This window comes from Salvelinus fontinalis, chromosome 28, assembly GCF_029448725.1.
Source record: "Salvelinus fontinalis isolate EN_2023a chromosome 28, ASM2944872v1, whole genome shotgun sequence".
Taxonomy (NCBI): domain Eukaryota; kingdom Metazoa; phylum Chordata; class Actinopteri; order Salmoniformes; family Salmonidae; genus Salvelinus; species Salvelinus fontinalis.
The window spans coordinates 2,224,773-2,251,646 of NC_074692.1; the positions used below are offsets into that span (position 1 = coordinate 2,224,773).

The 26,874-nt window shown below is 42.8% G+C and overlaps 1 protein-coding gene across 6 annotated transcripts in view; it reads left to right on the forward strand.

Annotated features, from left to right (window-relative positions):
• Positions 1-26,874, forward strand: part of LOC129825949 (semaphorin-6A-like) — a 98,308-nt gene that overhangs the window by 12,594 nt on the left and 58,840 nt on the right. For 5 of the 6 annotated variants that reach the window (XM_055886106.1, XM_055886104.1, XM_055886107.1 and 2 more), the window contains exons 2-3: positions 23,671-23,814; positions 24,286-24,403. In XM_055886106.1, coding sequence (XP_055742081.1) covers positions 23,715-23,814; positions 24,286-24,403 — 218 coding nt within the window. In that variant the 5' untranslated portion in view covers positions 23,671-23,714. Of the gene's footprint in view, positions 1-17,832; positions 18,067-23,670; positions 23,815-24,285; positions 24,404-26,874 lie in introns of all 6 variants that reach the window. The other variant, XM_055886105.1, reaches the window with a different exon arrangement.

Below are 26,874 nucleotides of genomic sequence, written 5' to 3' on the forward strand. Positions count from 1 at the left end.
ATCAATAAAACGATGTTGTCCATATAATTGGTCTTCGAAAAGGGGACACACAAACAAAATACGACGTCTATCGTCTGGAGGAGGAAATTATTATCCAAAAACAAACAAAAGTGGCACTGACCCAATAATAATGTCTGCATATGCACACTCATCGGGATATGGCCAATGTTCTCCGCTGGTGCCAATAAGATAGGCTACTGTTTGCTCAATTAAGATTGGAGTCTTTTCATTGTTATCTCTTTAAAGCAATAGCCATTTGCTTACCAAACAGTTTTTGCCCAATTGTATTTTTAAATATTGCGATATGCCTGGCTGGGTCTCTCTGCTTTTCACTGACAGTCGCAACTCAACAATCATCTATCTGGTATTTGCAGCGCGCGCTGCCCAAATTGCGGGCACTTCCGACAGTAGGCTATGCGATTTTAAAACAATCCACAGCTTTCTTTTTAAGAAGCTAATGATCCTCTGTGGCCAAATCATGCTTTCTGATGTAGTAGCCTATTTTGAATAATTGTATTTATTTATGTATAGACGGGAGTAAGCTAATTAGGATATATCATTTTGGCAATTTAGTTCAAATTACTTTAGGGAAAGCTTAGCTTCCCCTAGCCTTATGAACGTGCCGCCTACGCCTTTTAATGTGGCATAAACACAACCAGTCATGATGTTTTCATCTGATTGTCAAACAATCACTTAACAAAGGCGCTCCTGTAGGCTACCCGTCCACTCACAAAATCATTTCACCATCCAAACCACAACAGTGCACTGTGCACCCGCATTTTGATGAAAGGAAAGAGACAACTGTTAACAAACACCAACGTGTATTGTAATGACAATGTGATTGTCATTAGGCTTACACTTGTAGCCTGAGTTGATGCATGCACTGTTGTCCACTTGTGCCTCGATCTCGGTCTTGTCATCTCCGCCTTGTCCGTGAGCATCTCGGCCACTCATCTCTGCCTTGACAAAATGTAAGTGTTTTTCTCAAACCACAATGCAATCTGGAGAGTATACCACTCGGTTTCCAGTCAATTCGCAAATGTTTCATGTGGCTGACATACAGAAATGTTAAATAACGGTCTAATAGCCTATAGTTTATTGGGCATGTTGTATTAATTATGATAGGCTCACGTTTTACCGGCATACCCCCACTATTTATTTTGCCGGGACGCCGTACCGGACCGTACCACCTTACTTTCACCCCTGCCCTTAACTTCACATAGCCCTGTCAACTTTTTCACTCAAGAACTCGCTAACCTCCACATGAGAAGATCATGTTGAATTTTGCCGACTAAAAGAAGGATAAAATTCTCACTGACTGACCAGTGGTGCATTAAATAGCCTGCCTGAGCACGGTTGATTATGAATAACAAAACCGTATGTGCGTCACTCACCGTGAAGATAATTCTTTTTCACCAATTTATTTTTTCTTCTCTGAGATTTAAAAGGGAGAGGAGAATGTTTTTGTCATGACTTTTGCCGATGTTTATTTTCCTCAGATTGGTGCACACAGGCCTAGAGTGTGGTATAGTTTGGGATGATGTTATTGGCGTGAGTTAGTACCGGCGACAGTTCCACAGTGGGAAGCCAGCTCTGGTGGGGAGACCTCATGTCCAGATTTGGCCTACATTCCAGACACTCAATGGTCAGTCTGAATTATATGGCCTGAGGTGAAAGAACTGGGGGAAGGAGTCGAGGTTAGTCCTGGGGTCAGTTTGTATGTGACTCTGGGTGTCTCTGCATATGCCTGTGTAGAAGCAATTTATTCAAGATAGATGTACCATAAATGAAAAGATATGCCTGTGGTGCTGTCGGTATTGCTGTAGTGGATATCCAGGTGTATTTAAGCAATTCTCTGGAGTATGATGGAGAGTAGATTAGCTATTTTGGATGTTGTAGGAGGACTGTTTGGAAAATCTACAAATGAAGTTGCTGCATTGTAATTAAAGGATGTCTAAAATGTACAATACCAGTAGGATGGATGTGGCAACACAGCAAATATGGTTGTAGGTTGAATCCAGAGTAATAACTACTAAGACCTTCTCTTTCTCTGAAAAGGTTTGAAGTCAAATGGCTATAAAAGCTGTTGATGTGGCTTGTCCATCTTGTCCAACTGCAGGTTAAGTCACCAGCATGCTGCCTTGTTTATTTGGATAAGGGATGTTAAGCACTGTTGTTGTTAGTGGCACTTGGTGATTGATGAGAAAATCCACCTCAACTGACCTGGAAAGCCAGCATGCACTGCTGTTTACCTTGTGAGACATACCGAGACAAAGAAGGTATTGACTTTCATAACAATGTGTAACTGTGGTATCCAGACGTACAGTATACTGATTTCAAAAACTAGAAGCATTATACTGCACTGTTACCAGTTAAGGCTTCATAGGCATAACTGAGGTTATATGCATGGACTGTTTGGAGGCCCCTCTATTCATTGGCCACGTCCCCCCATAGGGGTTGGCTAATTGGTCGTCCCGGCTAGCTCCTTTTTTGTCCTGGGCTCTCAAAAAGGTGTCTGGAGGGAATTATAGAAGGCACACATGGGGGAAAAGGGAAGCAGATTTCCTATACAAAGCTGTGCTGGGAAGAGCTGAGCCGAAGGGGGTCTCACCGGTTTGGGGGAACAGATCCTGCCAGTTGTTGGCCTCCACAAGTTAGCCTTGACCCACATAGCCACCCATGTGTGAGCCGTTTCTTTTCAGAGCTCCTCTCACGTGAAACATTGGAATATGGGTGTTCCTGAAACTCCCTGCTTGTTTTCTCCACTGGGACCAAGAGGAGGCCCCGTGTGGGCTGACATTGTCCCCCCCCCCGACCCAAGGACAATAAGCCAGTTGGCTCTGCCAAGCAGAAGAGTGCTTCAGTCTGAGAGAGAGTATTGATTATTCTATACGCTGAATGTCTTAAGCTGCGCTAGGATACAGGGAGAGGTCGTTATTGCTCCTGAATCATGGAATCATAGACGTTAGTGGGTCTTTAACATACTCCATGTTGATTACGCTGGTAGAAGAATTATATGTTTTTTGAGGATAGTGCATTCTGTGTAGTTCGCATCTGGCCTCTAAAAACACATTCAGAGACATTACACTGGCTGGGTAAGGGCTGCAAAGCTATGTGATTCAAGAAGGGATACGCTGAATGAGAAAATGGCTAATTTCTCTACTGCTGATTTTATTGTCTCTTAGGCTTTTTCACCCATTTAGGAGTCAGTGTTTTTTTGTGTGAAGAAGCCGATGACCTAATCTTGATACTTTATCTTAAAGGCATAAAGACTATGAATCAGTGAATTGTGAGCGATGAGTAGGTCATGGATCATTTATAATTTACCCCCTTTCCATTTGGCCATGATTAGTGTTCCACCCATACGGTCTGAGACCATATGATTGAAGTAAGTCAAGTGATTGTGATGATAACTTAGGCAACATATACCTCCTCACCCGTTTTACCACCAACAAAACAACACACACGCACGCACGCACGCAAACACACACACACACACACACACACACACACACACACACACACACACACACACACACACACACACACACACACACACACACACACACACACACACACACACACACACACACATATATACAGAGGGTTGGGTGGGTTACTTTCTAAATGTAATCAGTTACAGTTATTAGTTATCTTTTTGGATTACTCTGATTACTTTCAGTTACTTTGAAATTACTTTCCCCTTAAGATGCATTCGAAGAAGACAAAAATGTATATTACCATTTGAACAACATATATTGCAGGATAAATCAATGTTAGAGTTTACATAGCTGGTCATAAATGGATGTTGTATTTGACTTTATGGGTTATATAGGATTCTTCTGACCCATTGCTTTCTACTTCAATACAGAAAATAATAATATTAGTCTATATCTTTACATTAAAAACCAAAGTCTGTCAGATTTCGAGTCATATGGAAATATAGATTAGCCAAATTGTTTTACCTGAGCATAACCCAAAAACTAAGGATGTATTAGCCTACTCTGTTGTTTATGATTTTGTTTTCACTGAGGACTGATTGCTTCCTGTTGAAAAATACATTCTGCTCTCATGGAATGGCATACTTTGAGCACTATGGGGAAAGTGGTATTTAGATGTGAAAACTGATTTGGTGACACTTTGAAATCTCTATCATTTGCAGCTGTTTAAGTCTATCAAAAGTGTGTGAGTTTGCGCATGTGTCCATTAGGCCTATGGACTTTTTAAAATTTATCAGCACAAATTAGAATGAGCAATAAAAGCCCCACTCGGGGTCTTCTTAAATTAAACTTGTTTTTGACAGTATGGAGCACAATACCACAGAGTTTAGAAGAGCTAATTTTTCGCTTATTGCCCACCGGTCGCAAAAACAGTGATTGAAATGCAGCTTCAACTTCTCCAATTCAAACATTATTGGGTTAAAATACACCTATACATTTGTGAACAGCCATCCACAACAACCACAAATAGCCAAATGAGAGAGCAGTAGTGTGATTCACATCATTGGGCAATGTAGATTTCAATAATAAGTGATATCCGTATGGCCATTAGGCCACACCACTGGTGTCATCTTAACCTCCAAGCGTTTATTCAAATCGGATGCATAATCTTTGGATGTCGACAGTAGTCGCACCATCGGAAGACATAGCTTGCTTGGACTGTAGCCTACAGAAGCCTATTCTTGCTCTTTTCCCGTGATCCATCAAAACACATTTGGTGTGCCATCATAGTAGTCTCTGATTGTGGTCAGACTGCAGATTCTTGTCAGCTGCCATGTTTTGGGGGTGACTGCAAAGATCCAACCATCTTCAACGGAGAGTAAAGACTCTGGTTGGGTACCACTTTTACAGCATAGAAGCTTAGAAGGACCTTTAAAATCTTAATACAACGGAGATTAAAGACAGTGGTAGGGTACTACTCTTACAGCATAGAAGCTTAGAAGGGCCTTCAAAAGCTTTTTGCTTTGACAAATATGTTCCGCACATTGGTTTTCAGTTTAAAAAAAATAGGGGGGGGGGGGGGGTATAAAAACAGGCTTGCAGCTAACACATTTTTTTTTTATCTAGGATGATGGGGCTCTAGTTTTCTTTTCCCAACACACACTCTTATAAAGCACACATATTCAAACACACGCGCGCTTACACACACACACTAGCATGGAATCAAAAGCTTAGAATTAAGCTGTGGGTATGCTGCTTCCCCTTCACCGAAGCCCATTTTTGGGGGAGGAAACCACATGAAACAGCCTGAGCCCTCCCACTCCCACTCAGCAGCCATGAAAAGATTAGACAACTTTACCGGATCTTATAATCAGTGATGAAATGCCCAACAAAATGCATTTTGATATCTCAACAAGAAGCCAGAGCCATATGCAGGTCATTACAGACTCTCAAAGCCAGCTGTCGTTTCTAGACCTGACTGAAACTCAAGCATACATTTAAAGTAATTACCATGTCAGAGATCAAGGCTGGTCTGACACCACTTTTTCAATTACTCATAAAGGTTGTTAAAATGCAAATTAATTTCATGCAAAATGCTAAACCCCCCCAAACCCCCCCCCCCCCCCCCCCCGAGAGGGATGTTGTTTCTAACGTTTCCTTATCTCGTCTTTAAGGGTGAGGGCTGCAGACTAGAGGAATTGACTGTGCTATTCCTCTTTACCCTGTATGAAAGCTGGCTGAGCTTCAGAATCTTGTAATTACAAGGCTGGCACTGGGAATGTCCTTCCCCACACAATTCAGTGAAGATTCCGGAGTCTGCCCTTTTTGTGGAGAAGGAGCCATCTGGCATGTATTGTATAAAATGATATAATGTTATTCTTAAAGATGAATGTTGTATTCTTATAATTGACCTTTTTATCCATAACCGGCACAGCTCTCTCTGTTAATTTCAAAGTTTGTTTTCAATGTTCTAGTATTTGATTTATTTGGAGGATATCTTGTAATGTCTATGAATTATGCAGCTTTCTCTATGTCTCTTGGCAATTCATATTACGTAATGATGTTATTTTGCCTTCGAGTGCTTACTCAGACATGCTGTACAAGTTAGTCAGTGCTATTTCTCCAGCCTTGACACCCAGGTATTTGACTCCACAACAAGATGCCCTCAGATATTGCCACCATAGTGGCACCGCAGTGACAGTGACATCATCACTAGTGGACAGATCCTGGAAAGGTTCACTGGCAGGGCTAATCAGGGCTACTGTATATCGCGGCAGGAGAAAGCCAACTTGGAATCAAGCAGGGAGACGGGGGAGGCGGGAGAGGGAGGAACGCAACGCTGACTGGAGCAGGGAATGCTCTGAGGTCATGCCATAGGGGCCAATCCCGTGGGGCCCACCCTGAATCCAATGGCAGCTATCCTCACCACTCTGGGGGGAATGCCAGATAGCTGGGCCCTGGAGACTCCACAAGCCTTGTACAATGAATGGCTGTATATTAGCTCTTCCCTCTCCCCCTCTGTCTCACCAGTCACCACAGCCTCGCTATGAAGGGCATGACGGGGGTAGTATAACTCTCAGGGAGTTCTTGTGTCGTGTGGAAGAGTGCAGCAGGATGTAAGGAATGTGTCCCCCCAATAGGGAGTTTAGAAGGGTTTTCTTTACAGTTTAGAAAGTAAAGGTTTGGTCAACACTTTCTATGAGCCTCCTGTGTGTAACGCATTGATATTGTCTTCTATCACAGAGATGATCCTCCTTTAATCAGAGCGAATGACAGCATATGCACAACGCTGCTTGTCCTTGTGTTAATTGAACTCAGACTTTGCTGGCATTTATTTGCACTTCCAAGCGTCCATGTTTCAGTGTCTCTCTTTGTGTCGCGTTAAGTAAACATGATTGTATATCCCATGTGTCCTGTCCCCCTTCTTCTCTCGTTCATTCATGCCATTGGAGCAGTATAATGAGTTGTAATCAGCAGCAGCCCTGCTGGCCGTATTTCATTACACTTTTGGCATGGTTGTGCTCGCGTTTTTAGTGCAGCGCCGAGCTGCTCTCAATGAGCTTATGGCAGACCTTGATTAGATGGAGAGCTTGCCGAGCAGCGATGGACGTCACCTTTTTTTAAATAGTTAATCTGTTCCTAAAAGGACAATGACTCCTTTAACCCCCCTCCTCACTGCCCCCGTCTTCCCCTGGCCTGGAGTAGCTCATGGCTGAGGCACGGCGTGGATTAAACTCTGTTATCCACCCCTGGCTGCCTCATATCACACATAGGGAATACTGTTGCCATTTATTTTGATAGAGCCATCTTATAGGGCCAAAAGCAATAACCATATGTTCCAAAGCAGTCCAAGACAGCAGTACTTCTCCGCCATAGTTACTTTCTCTGAGCCACCACACGGTGCAATTAGAGTGCACGGTGTGCCACGGGCCGATTTTACGGAGGCGTCATTTCAGAAGCCTGTAGGAATTAAATGTTCAAGATTGCTGCTCTGAATGAATTCGTATAAAACAGACAAACATCAACTAGAGAGTAGCAGAGTGTTAGTTCTAAATGGAAAATGTTAATTCATTCAGGCATTATGGAGGTGGCTTAATCTTGTACAGTTGAATAAAGAGGAGCTACTTTGATTTGTAGTGCTGTGGGGGGGGGGGGGGGGGGGGGGGTCTGTTCCCACCAGATAGAGCCGTATCTTGCAGCCTCTAGAGTAAAGCTTTCGCTAATCCCCTCAATGAGCCTCTCCAAGGAGGATTCACCTGAAATTCTCGATACTGAAATGTGGCCCTGCATTGTTTAACAATTTCATCCAGTAATATTGATTTCTCCCCTCCAATTTCTCAATTTCTCCCTTATTTTGATTCGTCAGCCCCACTTTCTTTCCACAGTACTTTCTTGAATAGGAAATTAATCCATCGATTCTTTGTACTTACTCACAGAAAGAGAAGTGACTTAATGTTGTATACTGTCCTACAGTAAATAAAATGGCCTTAAAGCAGTCATAATATTTGCATAGTACAGGAATAATGTGTCTCTAAAGCTGACACCTTTTAATAAAATAAGTCATGTTGACGTAGGTACCACTATGCAAATACCACGCTATTATTGCTGTGTATTCAATGCCCCAGGAAATAAGTAGCCTGGTAACTTCAGAAGAGTACTCTCAGCCAGCGTGAGTAAAGGACTTGGACAAGGTATTAGGCCTAAGAAATGTCTGGCAGGATTGTCCATTGTTTCCCCCCAAATTCGCATGTCTCCAGTATTAAATGCACAAACAGTTAAATGTTTTAAGGCAGAGGATGAGCGGGCTTATCTTCTTAAGTCTTAGGGCCTGACACTGCCAGTAAAGCAGACACAGATTTCATTGTTACTGCTAGCAGACAGTAATTGCTATCTGCACTCCTGGATGCAAGGCTTGTCTTTGGATTAAGCATGTTGGCGGTATGGTGGAGGCGGTTGTTGTATAGGCTGGTTCTTACCTCATTGGGGGGAAGAAAGAATGTCGTCTCTCCAAGGACAGTATGGCAGGAGATAGCAACGGATAGCAGAGGGATAGCAGGGTAGAGCAGCAGAGGCACAGTTGCTGTTGCCATTAGTTGAGTGGATATTTTGAAACTAATCTGTCTCAAAGAGATAGTCGCTGTGTGTCTTCAATTCCATTAAGTTGTTTTACATTATTCAGTTTAGGCTTAGGCGGTACACTCTTGGAAAATTAGGTGATATCTAGACCCTTAAATAGTACTTTGGCTGTCACCATAGAAGAACCCTTTGCAGAACCCTTTTGGTTCCAGGTAGAACTGTTTTGGGTTCCATGTGGAACCCTTTTCACAGAGGGTTCTGCTTGGAACCAAAAAAGTGTTCTCCTATGGGGACAGCCAAAGAACCCTTTCGGAACCCTTTTTTCTAAGAGTTTATTTTGTATATTGGAGTATTTTGAAGTATAGACGGTATGATGTCCAATACCGTCCCAACAAATAAAATAAATACATTTATACTTTTTTTCTTATTATAAAAAAATGAAGAGCAAATGGCAAAATGATGATCCACTGTTGAGAAGCACAACTTCAAATTCACTACTAATGTTTGCCAGCTAAATATTTTATAACTATAAATGAGCTATCTAAGATGTGCCAAATACATTTTCTCCAGTTCAGGGCTCCAGCTTCAGTATGCATTTGGTTTGCTAACTTGCTAGCTATAACGTTAGGCGGCTAGTTTGCAATATCAACCTTCTTGATTACAGCAGAGACAAGTGAGATATAACTTTATGCGCTGGGTTGTCTGTTCATTTAGTTTATGTTCACTTGCGCTTGTTAGTATTTAGCTAACGACTGCTATGGGAATTCGCTAGTACTCTGTTAGAATTTTTTTATTTAAATAGAGCTCCTTGTGTGCACTGCAGATAATACCGTATACAGCAACGGTATGAAGGTATGGAAATCTGGATACCGCCCAACCCAAATGTTCCCCCTGATTTAAGCTGCCTGTCAACCAGAAACATGCAAAATAAAGAGAGAGAGAGAGAGAGAGAGAGAGAGAGAGAGAGAGAGAGAGAGAGAGAGAGAGAGAGAGAGAGAGAGAGAGAGAGAGAGAGAGAGAGAGAGAGAGAGAGAGAGATGGAAACTATTCTGTCAGAGAGCCTTAGACAAAATAGCCTTGGTCGGTGCAGTTCACTGAGATTGTGCTCATCCTTGTGGATATTGTGTCTGCATGAACAAACCCAGGCCAGTGTGTTTATCTCAAGGCCCAGACAGGGAAGCCAGCATCCAGCCAGCGATGATGAATCACATTGACAGAGGGAATCAGAATGAAATGTTAATGGAAGTCTACTCGTGAACGTAGCTCCCTGTGGAATAAGATGAGGATGTTTTCCACGGGGGAAACAATTTATGCAGATATTGGAATTCATATTTTATTTGTTGGCTGTCGGTTCATGGCGGAGATTTATATTGGTTCATTATATGCAACAGCAAGCTGTGAAGTGTATTTTGTATATACGTTGTCAAGGAAACAGCCATATGTTAACCCTTATACAAAAAGATGTGATATTTACAGCATTATTGACATGATACTATACACAGCATTTTCGTTGTCTGGCATCTTTCTTACAAATGAGCTGAATGCTGGTGTGATTACCTACACATGCCTCATCTCATGCCTGCATCATTATGAACTGATACTGTGTTCCTGACATCTATTGAGGTAGTTTAACCACTGAGCTTTCCCCTATGTACTGTACCTAAATGATTGATCAAACTCTTGAGAAAAGTGCTCGACCACAGTGTCTATCTTCTAAATAAATACTTGTTACGTATTCGTCTGGTATGCATAAGGGGATACTTTTTAAAGTTTTTCTCCCTCTTTTTTTCTCTCTGCGATATCAAAGTACAGTTTACAGAAGTTGGTTTAAGCTGCTCCATGCCTGGTGTTTATTTGCTGGCAGGCTGGATTTCTGGCTGAAAGGAGCGGTAATCCTGGCATTAGGCAAACATCACAGAGTGAGGCTGACAGGTTCAGTCTCCTCCGCGTCTCCAGACTTAGGGCTGGGAGCTGCAGGTAGAACGCTGGCACTGATACTCCCCATATGCAGGAACGGTCTCTTTATCCAAGAAGGATCTCCATCCTTCAACTTCACTCACTTAGACTGGTGTGAACCCACAGCACAGAACTTCTCTCTCTCTCTCTTTCTCTCTCTCTCTCTTTCTCGCTTCACTTTTATCTTCCATACAGTCTGGTCAGACAGGAACTCGTAAACGGGATGTCTTTAGATCTAGCGCGAGAAGGAGGTAATGGAGAAGGTTAAAAGGTCAACATGAAAGCAACAGGAAGTTGTTGAATTCGGAGGTGTAGCTTGTAGGTTTACAAGGAGGATACCAACAGTTAAAATAAAATAAAAATTTGTGGGGGGGGGGGGGTAATACTTTTTTCAGTGAACGTATCTGTGAATAGTGACGTTGTTCCTGTAAAAAGTCTCACATGAAGGCAATATGTTAAATGATACGACGATCATTTTTTGTTATGGTGTTATGAGGCTGTCATTGCCAATTACGCATAGTGATTGTAAACTACAACCAATTGTTTTTCGGTCAGTTTACCGATCATCTCCCCTGCATATTATTTCTTTACTGTTCCAGTTATGTACATGTTACTGCCTGCCTTTGGTATTCCTTGAAAGGAAGGCTAAGACAACATGCCCTCCTCAGGCCCTCTAGGGAAATTTATGGCCATGATCTATTGCCCCGGTGACTGAATTAATGAAACATTTCCATTAGAATTTTTTTATGACACAGCCGATATAAGAAGTTATAGCGATCAAAAATGTCCTGTGACACAGCAAGGAAAATGACTTATTGAAGAACCGCCAATCGTCCTTTGGTAACACCTGTGATGGGAGGGAGATAAAGTGTGTCGGTTCATCCCACCGGGCCATCCGTGTGATTGAGATGCTGCAAGGGTAGCTTGTATACCCTGCAGTATTCACTGGTTCCAACTAGTAGGGGAGTCCCACTCTGGTGGGTCGCTGCTGTTTATTTTATGTGATAAAACTGTTCGCATCATAAGATTCACATTCTGGCCAGGGGCCTTGGTCCGAGATGGGTTGCTGTGGTGTAACTTCAGTCAACAACATGTATTATTTGTGTCACACGCTGTTGCATTTAGAATTAGCTGGTGTAGTTAGTAGTGGGATAAGCAGCCAAGCATGCAATTAGGCTATGTGCCCGTGGACTTGCGTTACATCCGTTTGTCTACAATCCTGTAGTATATCTGAAGGATTTTCTTGTTTTTGAAAATGTCACTTTATCTGCTTTTCTCCTCTGACTTTTGTAGTGTAACATATAGTACATGTACGCTGGTGAAACTTCACGATCGGTTGCTCTTTATGGACTTTTCACTCATTTAGAGGAAGCATACACCAGCATCAGTAATCTGCTTATTTCCCAAGAAAATACATGCCAAGTTGCTCCCAGTTCCTGTATTTGACTCAACAACATGATGCAGGGTATATCACATTCGGAAAGAGTTCCTGTATTTGATGGAAAAGCATGATGCAGGGTATATTATCGTAATAGGAATGACTGATATCATACAGCTTAAACAACTGTTGACTGTAACAATAGAATGGTCTTAACCAAAATGAACCAATAAGTTTAGCCCCATATACGTAAGCTTAAATGGTTTCACTGTATTGCTAATGGCTAATGGTACAGTACAATTGCATCTGCAATTGTTGACATTCAGTGAGCTCTGTGCCCTGATTGGCTTGGCTTGGGCCTAATCAGTCAAGGTTTAGTTCAGTAGTAGAGACACTGGTCTCTAAAGCACAATATCCAATTAGGTGGAGCAAGGCTAAGTCAGAGAGCAGGTGAGGGGGTTTGTCTCGTCAGTGCTCTCTCCCCTCCCACCTTAGCAGTCTCTTCACGTCCAGACGTACCACTACAACAGGCTAGGCTGCACCATTCCCACGGTACACTCTTATAAAAAAAGATGCCATGTAGAACCTAAAAAGATTATTCGGCTGTCCCCATAGGAAAACCCTTTGAAGAACCCTTATTGGTTCCAGGTAGAACCCTTTTGGGTTCTATGTAGACCCCGTTCTACATGGAACCCAAAGGGTTCTACCTGAAACAAAAAATGGTTCTATCTTGAACCAAAAAGGCTTCTCCTATGTGGACACTTTTTTCTCAAATTCCATTAGGTTCTGTTGCTTTCATTGCAAGGATTTGATGTCCAGTTGTCCAGAGTGACTTCTAGTTGCCACGCTATCTCATTTCCCCTGGCCTGCTTATTAGCTTGAGGAGATTAGCATCATACTTGTTCAGATCAGATGGCTCTGCTAGAGCAGCCAGCCATTTACCAAATCTGTGGGAGTGCTCATGTAGAAAGGGAATAATCCAGGGTGGAGAATCCCAGACGAAAGTCAATATCACACCTATTATAACCACGAGGGAGTGAGCAAAATGTGTGGTCTCCGGTCTTCACACACACACAGATGGATGCAACAACTGCTCGTTCACACATCCCTCTTGAATACTGTAACAACCTGTTTGTTAGCAAGACAAGTGTATGGAACCATGTGAAAAACATGGCATTGAGCTTGCGGAAGTGTATTTGTGCAGATGTGTTGGTAAACATGGACATATGGTTGAGGTTGTTTGCTTGAATCAGTTTTCTCTCCCCTTGCAGGAGTTGTAAGTGTTGATGGAGCTGTATTCAGGTTGGAAACGTTGCACACCACACCAGTATATTTCCTCTCTAACTCTATTACTTCGTGGTCAAGGGCTGAGGGTGGATGGCATAAAATCACACCTTTCCACTCCACAAATCTCTCATGCATTTATACCGGTCAAATTGATAAATGTGATCTCGTAACTGTATTGAGGTGAAGACTTTTCTCATTTAGACTTTTGCCTCTGAGGGAAAAAGGCCTGTGAATATACACTGCTCAAAAAAAGTAAAGGGAACACTTATACAACACAATGTAACTCCAAGTAAATCACACTTCTGTGAAATCAAACTGTCCACTTAGGAAGCAACACTGATTGACAATACATTTCACATGCTGTTGTGCAAATGGAATAGACAACAGGTGGAAATTATAGGCAATTAGCAAGACACCCCCAATAAAGGAGTGGTTCTGCAGGTGGTGACCACAGACCACTTCTCAGTTCCTATGCTTCCTGGCTTATGTTTTGGTCACTTTTGAATGCTGGCGGTGCCTTCACTCTAGTGGTAGCATGAGACTGAGTCTACAACCCACACAAGTGGCTCAGGTAGTGCAGCTCATCCAGGATGGCACATCAATGCGAGCTGTGGCAAGAAGGTTTGCTGTGTCTGTCAGCGTAGTGTCCAGAGCATGGAGGCGCTACCAGGAGACAGGCCAGTACATCAGGAGACGTGGAGGAGGCCGTAGGAGGGCAACAACCCAGCAGCAGGACCGCTACCTCCGCCTTTGTGCAAGGAGGAGCAGGAGGAGCACTGCCAGAGCCCTGCAAAATGACCTCCAGCAGGCCACAAATGTGCATGTGTCTGCTCAAACGGTCAGAAACAGACTCCATGAGGGTGGTATGAGGGCCCGACGTCCACAGGTGCAGGACGTTTGGCATTTGCCAGAGAACACCAAGATTGGCAAATTCGCCACTGGCGCCCTGTGCTCTTCACAGATGAAAGCAGGTTCACATTGAGCACATGTGACAGACGTGACAGAGTCTGGAGACGCCATGGAGAACGTTCTGCTGCCTGCAACATCCTCCAGCATGACCGGTTTGGCGGTGGGTCAGTCATGGTGTGGGGTGGCATTTCTTTGGGAGGCCGCACAGCCCTCCATGTGCTCACCAGAGGTAGCCTGACTGCCATTAGGTACTGAGATGAGATCCTCAGACCCCTTGTGAGACCATATGCTGGTGCGGTTGGCCCTGAGTTCCTCCTAATGCAAGACAATGCTAGACCTCATGTAGCTGGAGTGTGTCAGCAGTTCCTGCAAGAGGAAGGCATTGATACTATGGACTGGCCCGCCCGTTCCCCAGACCTGAATCCAATTGAGCACATCTGGGACATCATGTCTCACTCCATCCACCAACACCACGTTGCACCACAGACTGTCCAGGAGTTGGCGGATGCTTTAGTCCAGGTCTGGGAGGAGATCCCTCAGGAGACCATCCGCCACCTCATCAGGAGCATGCCCAGGCGTTGTAGGGAGGTCATACAGGCACGTGGAGGCCACACACACTACCGAGCCTCATTTTGACTTGTTTTAAGGACATTACATCAAAGTTGGATCAGCCTGTAGTGTGGTTTTCCACTTTAATTTTGAGTGTGACTCCAAATCCAGACCTCCATGGGTTGCTAAATTTGATTTCCATTGATAATTTTTGTGTGATTTTGTTGTCAGCACATTCAACTATGTAAAGAAAAAAGTATTTAATAAGAATATTTCATTCATTCAGATCTAGGATGTGTTATTTTAGTGTTCCCTTCATTTTTTTGAGCAGTGTATAATTCCCACTGAAAATGAATGTCATTGTTTTGTTGTTTTCTCATTTATCTACTGCGAGATTTCCCTCCATAACTGACCCATCCCTCAGACTCTTCTCCGTACTCAAACTCATTTTGGGATTCATACCTCGTAGAGTCAACACTTTCAACGAGACCCACAGCAGTGCTCATTTCTTTTGCACTCAACCACACAGCTTGTCTCAGTTACCCGATTGATTCCTTGTGCACGTTTACTCACATGAAGCAGCCGTTCATGTGTTGTGGGGTTGTATTCATTACACAAATTCTGTTGCAAAACGTTTTGGAACAGAAACCGTTTACTCCAAACGGAAAATGTTTTGCAACGAAAACAAGAGTTTCTATTGGACATATTCAGGTATTTGCTTCCGAATGATTTTTAAACGGTAAACGATTTATGTTGCATTACGTAATGAATACACCCCTGCTTGATATTGTGAGGTGATGTCGTAGCCCTAGTTTGTTTCCGGCCCCTTTGTATTTTTTGGGGACATAGATTTGAGTGTGATGTGAAAAAATCTACTCTCAGTTCTCAGGTTTAGTCACAGGCACACAACAGTTAGCATCAAATAGTTTGCCAGCAAATTGGAATTATTCAGCATGACAATTCAGAGCCCTATCACATTTACACAGTGTGCTAGGCTGTCATGGTGGCATCTTTTTAGGTAATTTGACATTTAGCTTTTGTGAATTTTTTTGCCATTGTGCCGAGGCTCAGTAAGAGGCTATATTTTCACCCTGCCCTTCTGATTGGTGCATTTGTTTGGTCAAACATAATATCAGAGGGCTGATGATCTTGTTTGTGCCGACACATTTTGCTCACTCTCCAGATCCAGTTCCTTAAAAAGAAGGAATGGAAATACGTGGGTAAACAGCATGATGACAAGAATGGAATACATCAGAGAAGAAGACAGAGCGCTATCAGAGGAGGTAGATAATTGGATCAAAAGGGAAAAGTCGTCTGATACCAAGCCACCTTATCTGTAATAGTTTTCCCTTCTGCCAGCCGTCTCAGTATCAACCCGCTCCAGATTGATTAAGTTGTGTGGCCTGTATCATCTTGCGTGATTGGCAGCACTGGGAAAGGTTCTGATATTTAAATGTGTAACCTCATTCTTTTTGGGGTCAATCTTTTAAGCGCCAGTCGGGGGGCCTTCATAAATGATTTTCCAGGCAGAGTGAAGAAGCAGCTTGCACCACAGACTGCTTTTTTTCCGCTCAGCATCGGGAGATGAAGGGAGCAGGAGACATGAGAGTGGGTTATATGGCAGATGGTATTAAATACTGTTTTCTGTGCAGTGCAGTACTGAAGCTCCCTGGACTGTAGCTGGCCCTGTGTTGTCAGTGACCGTCTTGGTTATGTTTACTTTGGCGACACTCCTGTGGAAAACGCCAAGCCTGCCCTGTTCGGTTCAGTTCAAGACATCCACCTCAGGATGTGTTGAAAGGCCTCAGTGGTACAGTATTGTCAGATCAGGAAAAAATCCTTGTTTCAGTTTGCTAGAAATTCTGCTCATCTGTAATGTGCAGATCAGTGCTATTGGACTTGAAAGAGAGCCTACAAAGTGTTTACTCAGCCAAGGATCGCCTAATTGTTGTTTTCGATCATCTTTAGAATTCATTTACCCTTGTTGGACAACAGTGAGCAGCAGTGCCAGTCATTATAATGTGTTTTGATCAAGAGGTATACTGTACACTACAAACCAGGCTAATGAGAGGCGGAAATAATTGTGCAAGAGGAAATGGCTTCAGTTTTACGGGCTCCTAACCAATTGTGCTATTTTGTGTGTTTTTTGTTGTTGCGTTGTTTGTAACTTATTTTGTACATAATGTTCTGCCACTGTCTCTTATGACCGAAAAGAGCTTCTGGATATCAGAACAGCGATTAATCACCTCAAACTGGATGAAAATGTTTTCTTTAACGAGGCGGACGTGATGGATTTACTCCAGATACCGGACCAGGCCCAAATCCCTGTCATTCACACGAAGAGAAGCTGCCGATATACGGGACGCAGGTCCGTGTTCCTTGTGAGAATTTGTTGGAGAGTGGGTAACCCGCCTCTTCCATCAGTCCTATTGGCCAACCTGCAATCATTGGAGAATAAACTGGATGAGCTCCGTTCAAGACTATCCTACCAACGGGACATTCAAAACTGTAATATCTTATATTTCACGGAGTCGTGGCTGAATCCACGACGACATGGATGATATGCAGTTGGCTGTTTTTTCCGTGCATCGGCAAGACAGAACAGCTGCCTCCGGTAAGACAAGGGGTGGCGATATGTGTCTATTTGTCAATAATAGCTGGTGAGCGAAATCAAATATTAAGGAAGTCTCAAGGTTTTGCTCACCTTAGGTAGAGTAACTGATGATAAGCTGTAGACCACACTATTTACCAAGAGAGTTTTCATCTATATTTTTCGTAGCTGTCTATTTACCACCACAAACCGATGCTGGCACTATGACCGCACTCAACCAGCTGTATAAAGCCATAAACAAACAATTAAATGCTCATCCAGAGCAGGGAAACTTAAATATGTTTTACCTCATTTCTACCAGCGTGTTTCATGTGCAACAAGAGGAAAAAAAACTCTAGACCACACACAGAGACGCGTACAAAGCTCTCCCTCCCCCTCCATTTGGCAAATCTGACCATAATTCTATCCTCCTGATTCCTGGTTACAAGCAAAAACTAAAGGAGGAAGTACCAGTGACTCGCTCAATTCGGAAGTGGTCAGATGACGCAGATGCTAAGCTGCAGGACTGTTTTGCTAGCACAGACTGAAATATATTCGATGTCATTGAGTAGTACAACACATCAGTCACCGGCTTCAAGAATGACAAAATTTGGCTTGTCACCTAAAACACTTACAAACTTTTACAGATACACAATTGAGAGCATCCTGTTGGGCTGTATCACCGCCTGGTACAGCAACTGCACCACCCACAACCGTAGGGCTCTCCAGAGGGTGGTGCGGTCTGCACAACGTATCACCGGAGGCAAAATACCTGCCCTCCAGGACACCTACAGGACCCGATGTCACAAGAAGGCCGAAAAGATAATCTAGGACAACAACCACCCGAGCCACTGCCTGTTCACACTGCTACCATCCAGAAGGTGAGGTCAGCACAGGTTCATCAAAGCTGGCACCGAGAGACTAAAAAATAGCTTATATCTCAAGGTTATCAGACTGTTAAACAACCATCACTAACACAGAGAGACTGCTGCCTTCATACAGACGTGAAATTATTGGCCATTAACAAATGGATCACTAGTCACTTTATTAATGCCACTTTAATAATGATGTTTACATATCTTGCATTACTCATCCCATATGTACATACTGTATTTTATACCATCTATTGCATTTTGCCTATGCGGCTCGGTCATTGCTCATCCATATATTCATATGTACATATTCTTATTCCATCCCTTTACTTAGATTTGTGTGTATTAAGTAGTTGTTGTGGAATTGTTAGATGACTTGTTGATATTGTTGCACTGTCTGAACTACAAGCACAAGCATTTTGCTACACTCGCATAAACATCTACTAACCATGTGTATTTAACCAAGAAAATTTGATTTGATTTAAGTGCATCGATGACATTGTCCCCCAGTGACCGTACGTACATACCCCAACCAGAAACCATGGATTTCAGGCAACATCTGCACTGACCTAAAGGGTAGAGCTGACGCTTATAAGAAATCCCACTATGCCCTCAGACTAACCATCAAACAGGCAAAACGTAAATAGAGCACTAAGATTGAATCCTACTACACCCGGTTCGACACTCGTTGGATGTGGCAGGGCTTGCAAACTATTACAGACTACAAAAGGAAGCCCAGCCGCAAGCTGCCCAGTGACACAAGCGTACCAGATGAGCTAAATTACTTTTATGCGCGCTTTGAGGCAAGCAACACTGAAGCATACATTAGAGCACCAGCTGTTCCGGACGACTGTGTGATCACGCTCGCCGTAGCCGATGTGAGTAAGACCTTTAAGCAGGTCAACATTCACAAGGCCGCAGGGCCAGATGGATTACCAGGACGTGTACTCTGAGCATGCGCTGACCAACTGGAAAGTATTTTCACTGACATTTTCAACCTCTCCCTGGCCGAGTCTGTACTACCTACATGTTTCAAGCAGACTACCATAGTCCCTGTGCACAAAAACACAAAGGTAACCTGCCTAAATGACTACGGACCCGTAGCACTCACATCTGTCGCCATGAAGTGCTTTGAAAGGCTGGTCATGGCTCACATCAACACCATCATCCCAGAAACTTTAGACCCATTCCAATTTGCATACCGCCCCAACAGATCCACAGATGACGCAATCTCAATCGCACTCCACAATGCTCTTTCCCACCTGGGCAAAAGGAACACCTATGTGAGATTGCTGTTCATTGACTACAGCTCAGCGTTCAACACCATAGTGCCCTCAAAGCTCATCACTAAGCTATGGACCCTGGGACTAAACACCTCCCTCTGAAACTGGAGCCTGGAATTCCTGATAAGCCGCCCCAAGGTGGTTAGGGCAGGCAACAACACATCTGCCACGCTTGCGTGGCCAAGCACGACTCCAACACCATCATTAAGTTTTCCGACAACACAACGGTGGTTGACCTGATCACCAACAACGATGAGACTGCCTATAGGGAGGAGTTAAGAGACCTCGAAGTGTGGTGCCAGGACAACCTTTCCTTCAACGTGCTATTTAATTTTTTACTTTAGTTCATTTAGTAAATATTTGTCTTAACTCAATACCCCATAATGACAAAGCAAAAACAGGTTTGTATATATACATTTTTGCAAATGTATTACAAGTAAAAATGGAAATATCACATTTACATAGATATTCAGACCCATTACTCAGTACTTTGAAGCACCTTTGGCAGCTATTACAGCATCGAGTCTTCTTGGGAATGACGCTACAAGCTTGGCACACCTGTACTTGGCGGGTTTCTCCCATTCTTCTCTGCAGATCCTCTCATGCTCTGTCAAGTTGGATGGGGAGCGTTGCTGAATAGCTATTTTCAGGTGCTGCCACCACCATGTTTCACCGCAGGGATGGTGCCAGGTTTCCTCCAGACGTGATGCTTGGCATTCATGCCACAGAGTTCAATCTTGGTTTCATTAAACCAGAGAATCTTGTTTCTTGAGAGTCTTTTGGTGCCTTTTGGCAAACTCCAAGTCTACTGTCATGTGCATTTTACTGAGGATCGGATTCTGTCTGGCCACTACAATAAAGACCTGATTGGTGGAGTGCTGCAGAGATTGTTGTCCTTCTGGAAGTCTCTCCCATCTCCACAGAGGAACTCTCTGTCAGAGTGACCATTGGGTTCTTGGTCACCTCCCCGAAGGCCCTTCTCCCCCCGATTGCTCAGTTTGGCCAGGTGGCCAGCTCTAGGAAGAGTCTTGATGGTTCCAAACTTCTTTCATTTAAGAATAATGGAGGCCACTGTGTTCATGGGGACCTTCAATGCTGCAGACATTTTGGTACCCTTCCCCAGATCTGTGCCTCGACACAATCCTGTGTCGGAGCTCTACGGCAAATTCGTTCGAGCTCATGGCTTGGTTTTTGCTCTGACATGCACTGTCAACTGTTGGACCTTATATAGACAGTTGTGTGCCTTTCCAAATCATGTCCAATCAATTGAATTTAGCACAGGTGGACTCCAATCAAGTTCTAGAAACATCTCAAGGATGATCAATGGAGAGAGGATGCACTTGAGCTCAATGCCAATTCTCGTAGCATAGAGTCTGAATACTTATTTAAATGAGGTATTTCTGTTGTTGTTCTTTTATACATTTGCAAAAATTTCTAAAAACCTCTTTTCGCTTTGTCATTATGGGGTATTGTGTGTAGATTGCTGTGGATTTGTCTTTATTAATCCATTTCAGAATAATGCTGTAACGTAACAAAATGTGGACAAAGTCAAGGGGTCTGAATACTTTCCAAAGGCACTGTAGGGTTACAGTAGGGTGTATAGTGCGGTGTCAAATTATTATTCTGTATATTATGCTCTACTAATCAAGCATTGATTGACTGAATAAGCAGCAGTTTGGGGAAATTGTCTGATCATTAGCGTCTACTGCTTTGGCATCCACCCTGAGGTCTCCCTCCATAGGATATTGGAACGCAACACTGTATTTGCCCCATCATCAGATAATGGATGCCATCAGTGGATCCTTCTCACCCTGGGTGGAGCTGTTCAGTCCAGAAGCCTCTCTCTCTCTTCACTACTTTACTCAGTGCTGGGTGTTGTTAGTGTGGTGTGCTCCTGTGTTCACACCGCTGTGTACAGTCCATGTCTGGTCTTGCCAGGCTGATGTCAGGGCTATTCCCAAACTGCGAGAGCTGCAGAGGCTGGTGTAAATGACCTCACTGTCAGTCAGTCAACACTGAACTGTTTATCTGTTGGACTCTCATTGGGGCTTCAACCACTACCACTGCTGTACATCTGCAGGGATTTCATTAAATCCCAGTCCCAACCTAGTGTAGGGTATGCTGAATATGAATGAGTAGGTGTTTAATGATAGACATGCCACACCTCAGGACTCTGAACAAGATAAACATGCACAGGAGCTGTGTTTTCATGGTGCCCTCTCGTGAACCTTGTGGATGCACTACATGTCTGTTATTGTGCATGGTCGCCGCATGTCCCTAGCTAACGTGTTGATGCAACAGCAAAGATAATATTGTTAGGCTGGTAATGTGTTTATGGGGGAAGTTAAGGGTGTTTGGGACTATGGGCCTAAACCTGGATTGGCTGTATTTTACTCACAGTGGAGCGGTAGTCATTCCTAGCTATGGCTAGAGCATGGCGCAATTTCTTCACTCTGAGAGGGTTCTCTGGTTGTTTAGTATCTGCTGCTGGCTCTCTGCCAGTATTGGTCTTGATCAGCCCGCCATTATGTTCCACAAAAACCAGAGACACTTTATAATTTAAAGTGTGTGTATAGGGTATAAGCTTTCAGAATGTCCACGCGTATTAGTACTTACAGTAAGAAAAATACTGGACAGCTTTGTGCTTTGCTTGTGGTCGTTTTCAGCAGGGATTTTGAGGGATTCTATACTTCAACCCCCCCATTTGGTTCGGAGGCAAAATAATAATTCACTCTGAAAGTTTGCACATGTGTAATCATTCATCTCAGTCAGTAGTCAGAGGCGGAGAGATGTCGTCAAAAGAGCATTTGACACCAGGGCTGAACAGACTGAAACAATTTAGTTGCCACAGTGACTGCAATTCAGCAAAGACCACATTTCCCTGGGTTTAGTCGTGTGTGTCGGAAGGTAATGAAAGGGCTTTGAAGAGCACGCGGTAGTTAAATAATTTTGTGCTCAATTTCTTTTCGCCATTATATGATGCCCTGTTGGATGGTTTTGATATGATGAAGAGTTTGGTAGTGAATTGAGCTCTTCTGTCCTGTGACATGATTTATGACGACTAAGATTAACTATCAAACGTTCATTTGTCAGAAAGAACTGTCTGCAGTTAGGAGGCACAACAATGACGCATTGTGCCCTGTAGTGTCTAAATTAGAAATGATAAAGCTGTTTTCTGGAACATCATAATCGATTCAGCTCCCATGTATCATTTCATGCTATATTATTCAGTTAGCAATTCTGTGTTACTTTTCTATGTTTGTTGGCTCTCCATTTGTCATTTACAATAGACAGTTTCATAGGAACACTGGCATGTCTCCTTCCCCATCCTGCTCATCAATCAATTATTGCTCGACTTTCAGGTCAAGGTTCATGAAACAAAACAGCCCCCATAGTGGTATATGTGCAGAATCTCATATTGGTTTGAAAAAGGAAAATGCACAGGGCTAACAGAGATTCCAAGGGCTTATACCCAGGCCTTCTGTCTATTGTTGTGCCAGCATGTCTATAAAGTAGGTGAGGTGAGGGACAAAATAGCCTTCGCGAGAAGGAAATTCGACAACCAAGGTCGTTCCCTTGGTTTTATTTGTATTCTCTTCACTGTTAAAGTGGATCTCCCAGTGAATAATGTTTTCACTCTCTTTCTGAATGAGATTCACAGGAGCATGGAGAGAACCCCCCCCCCATCCCTTCCTCTCTCTCTCTTTCCCTCTTTTTCTCCTCCAACAAACAATACAGAGCCAGTGAACAAATGTGCTGGGGATAAACAACTTTTATCATACAACCCCCCCAAAAACATCTACCGTTTGGCTCAGGATAAAAGGTCTCTGAATTAAATGCTTATACTCGATTAGATTAAAGCTGCAGTAATTGTCAGGGATGATTTATTGAGGTAATTTGTTGTCACAACACACAAGAAGCATCAGCATGGTCACGGGCTGATGTAAATACAGTTAGCAATCAGGGGCCAACTCTTAGATGCTGATAATTATGTACAAAAAATGGTGCTGCCCTATTAAGTCTGCCCAGACACCAGGATCCAATCATAGAAGCTCTCCTATTAATTCAGCATATTGGCCAGGATGCAGTCCAGTAGAACTACCACTCCTGATGATGCTCAGTTAATCACAACAGGTCTACTTCAATAATACCCAGCCTGCCATCGTTCTATGAAGCATATTACCCTGCTAATCCAATTGTTGTTTGATTGCTTGCAATGCAGCTCTCTTGATATATATATACATCTCTGACAGATTGCATCGGCTATGAAAATCAGATGCTTTATTTGTTTCATAATCTTTTTTCTTCCCTGTCTTCTCTCTCTTTGCAGGCTAAAGTAAAGAAGTTATCGAGGAAGGAACCAGCAGTGCTACAATGAGGTCTGAGGCCTTGTTGCTGTATTTCACGCTGCTGAAGATCGCAAGGGCTGGCTTCCCGGAAGACTCTGAGCCAATCAGTATTTCACATGGCAACTGTGAGTACCTCGAGCTGTTCCCAACTCCCCCCAACCACCCTGCTATCCAACCACCACCACCCTCTACCCCCCCCCCCCCCCCCCCCCCCACACACACACACACACACTCTGAGTGCTTTTGGAAGGTAGAATGTAGTTTGGTGCCCAGGGAATAAAAAAAAAAATTAGGAGTTAAAGCAGAATTTGAAACGGAGCCCACCCTACATCAAAGGATAATCCTGTATTTTCCTGTTGGGGCTTTCATGCAGTGTGTGATAGTGTAAATACCATATCAGGCTAAGATAGGTTTATTGAGCTTTCTCTCTGTTTGGGTAGACTCTATATTCCTCCCAGCCATGCATCCTCCAGCAACCTCAGAAAGACCTTTCTTTCTATCAGGATTTGTAAAAACATATTGCCTTGTGTGGGAGGGGGGGGGGGGGGGGGGGGGTTGCTTCTGATATTTATTGTTTTTGTTCCCCCTCCTCACAGATACAAAGCAGTATCCGGCTTTCTTTGGACACAAACCTGGAAGAAACAATACACAACGGCACAAACTGGATATCCAGCTCATCATAATAATGAACCGAACGTTGTATATCGCTGCCAGGTTAGTTCCTGCCCTTTTTCTCGCAGGCCACTAGCTCTCATATCAGTCCCAGTTTTTGATGTTCCCCACAAAGTCATATCAGATGAGATAACAATGAATTGGGAATATGTGATGCTATTTTAATCTAATAATGTGAGGCCGTTCCTTGTGTAATGTCAGGTAATTTCATTGTACTGTATGTGAATGTTATTTTGATTTCATTATTGAAATGTATTTGGGGAGGGGCATGGTGAAGTAACATATTAATAATAATAATAATTTTGTACATCCCATTTCTGTTTAAGTGGATACGCACACAAAGAAATTGTATAAATATCAAACCAAAACAAAGTACACCAGTTCAATTCAATTAAAATCAACTAGATTCAAATCCACTGAATACAATTTCATTGATTTAATGTAAATCAATAAATTATTTTAAAAAATGTGTGTGTCGAAGAGACTTAAAAAAAGACACTGACTTAGCCAGACTGGTATCTTTCGGCAGACAGAGGTGCACAGCGGATAAGCTATATTCTCTTTTAAGTATGATACTGTTTGTGGCTATTTCTCGTATTATTGTAGTCCATCAGTCTTGCTGTAAAAGTTCTTCCAAGCACCTCAAAGAACTTTCTTGCAACCTTGTGGACCCACTGAACACAGGCTATAAATAAAGGGTCTAGGCTGAAACTGATGTTGTCTGATGGAGATGCCAGAGTCTGCATCAATAGTTTTCTCCATGGGGAAAGGATATTGATTTCATTTCATTGTGTATCATTCTTTTTCTGAAACTCAAATGTACTAGCTTGCTTGGACATTGAAAAAAACAAAATAATAGACCTTACATGTTACAATGTGAACAAAGCCACAGCATTCTCCACTGCATTGGAGGATACAGATGATATGGATCTGTGTCTTTTTCCAATCAATCTACTATTACATAGTAGATTGATTGGATGCTTTTGAAAGCAACAATGGGTTGCGTTATTTTCTGAAAGCGCGACAAAATAAGTGGCCATTGAAGGCTGGTTTCTAAGTAGCAGGACTGTTTAACACATCTGTGGTCATTAAGGAGGTGTTGGGCGCTTTGGAGTCCTAGCCTTTGGTCGGACTGCTGCCTCCCACCTGCTCCATACCAGGCCTGGGAGAAATGAGAAAGGGAGGTTTTTATTAGTGTTGGTGGTGTGAGGACAACAAGGTGTGCCTCTCACTAGCATATTTAAAGGAATTCCGACGGACACATGGCGAGGGGGGAATGTGACACATGGATTGTTGGAATTGCTGTCATTGAGAAGAGTAGATTGATTTTAACTGGGAGAAATGTTTGAATCGATAGAATTATGTCACCAAAGCAAAGTGGACACCGAGATAGCTGAGCGCAAACGGATATTAACAACTAGATGACCAACAGTATAAAGCAAATAGTTGGATGGTCATTGCAAAAACAGAATTCAGAGTAAGTCAACAGGCCAACCGTACAAACCATACAATGAAAACTTTGCCTAATCAGATCTCAGTAGAGGCCCATAAACTGCCTTTACACAGGCAGCCGAATTCAGATTATTTTTCCACTAATTGTGACTCACCACCTGGATTCGGTCTTATGTAGCAAAATTGTTCATGTTTAAAAAAAAAAAAAAAAAAATATTACATTGGAAAAAAGTAGTGACTCAGAGCTACAAAATGGTATATCATACATGGCATTTTTGAGGAACAAAGGGAAAGTATTTCTACTTTGAAAGTTGATACACTTGTAAACTCACTTTTGAGAAAAGGGCCTTTGAATGTTTTGGTACCTACTAGAGAGCTCTCCTTTGTCTACACCCATTCAGCATTGTTCACACCCTCTTAAACCAGCCCCACCCATCTCTTTAAGGATTCACATGTGAGGTGATGTGCTAAACAGTGAGTAGTGTAGTAAAGATTAAGACTAAAAGTGGCATTAAGCTCCAAAAATTAAAAATTAAAGAAAAAAATATGAGATGACGCTTACCCAGACACACTTGTCTAAATTGATGTGAAAGAAATGCTTTAACCAGCAGCCGCATCCAAATCAAATCAAATTGATTTATATAGCCCTTCTTACATTAGCTGATCTCAAAGTGCTGTACAGAAACCCAGCCTAAAACCCCAAACAGCAAGCAATGCAGGTGTAGAAGCACAGTGGTGGAAAAAGTACTAAATTGTCATACTTGAGTAGAAGTATAATTCATTTCAAATTCCTTATATTAAACCAGACGGCACAATTGCATATATATATTTTTTTATTGACGGAAAGCCAGGGGCACAATGTACTTAAGTATCAAAAGTCAAAATATAAACCATTTCAAATTCCTTATATTAAGCAAACCAGACAGCACAACTTTATTATATTTAATTGATGGAGAGCCAGGGGCACACGCCAACACTCAGACATAATTTACAAATAAAACAATTGTGTTTAGTGAGTCTGCCAGATCAGAGGCAGTAGGAATGATCAGGGATGTTCTCTT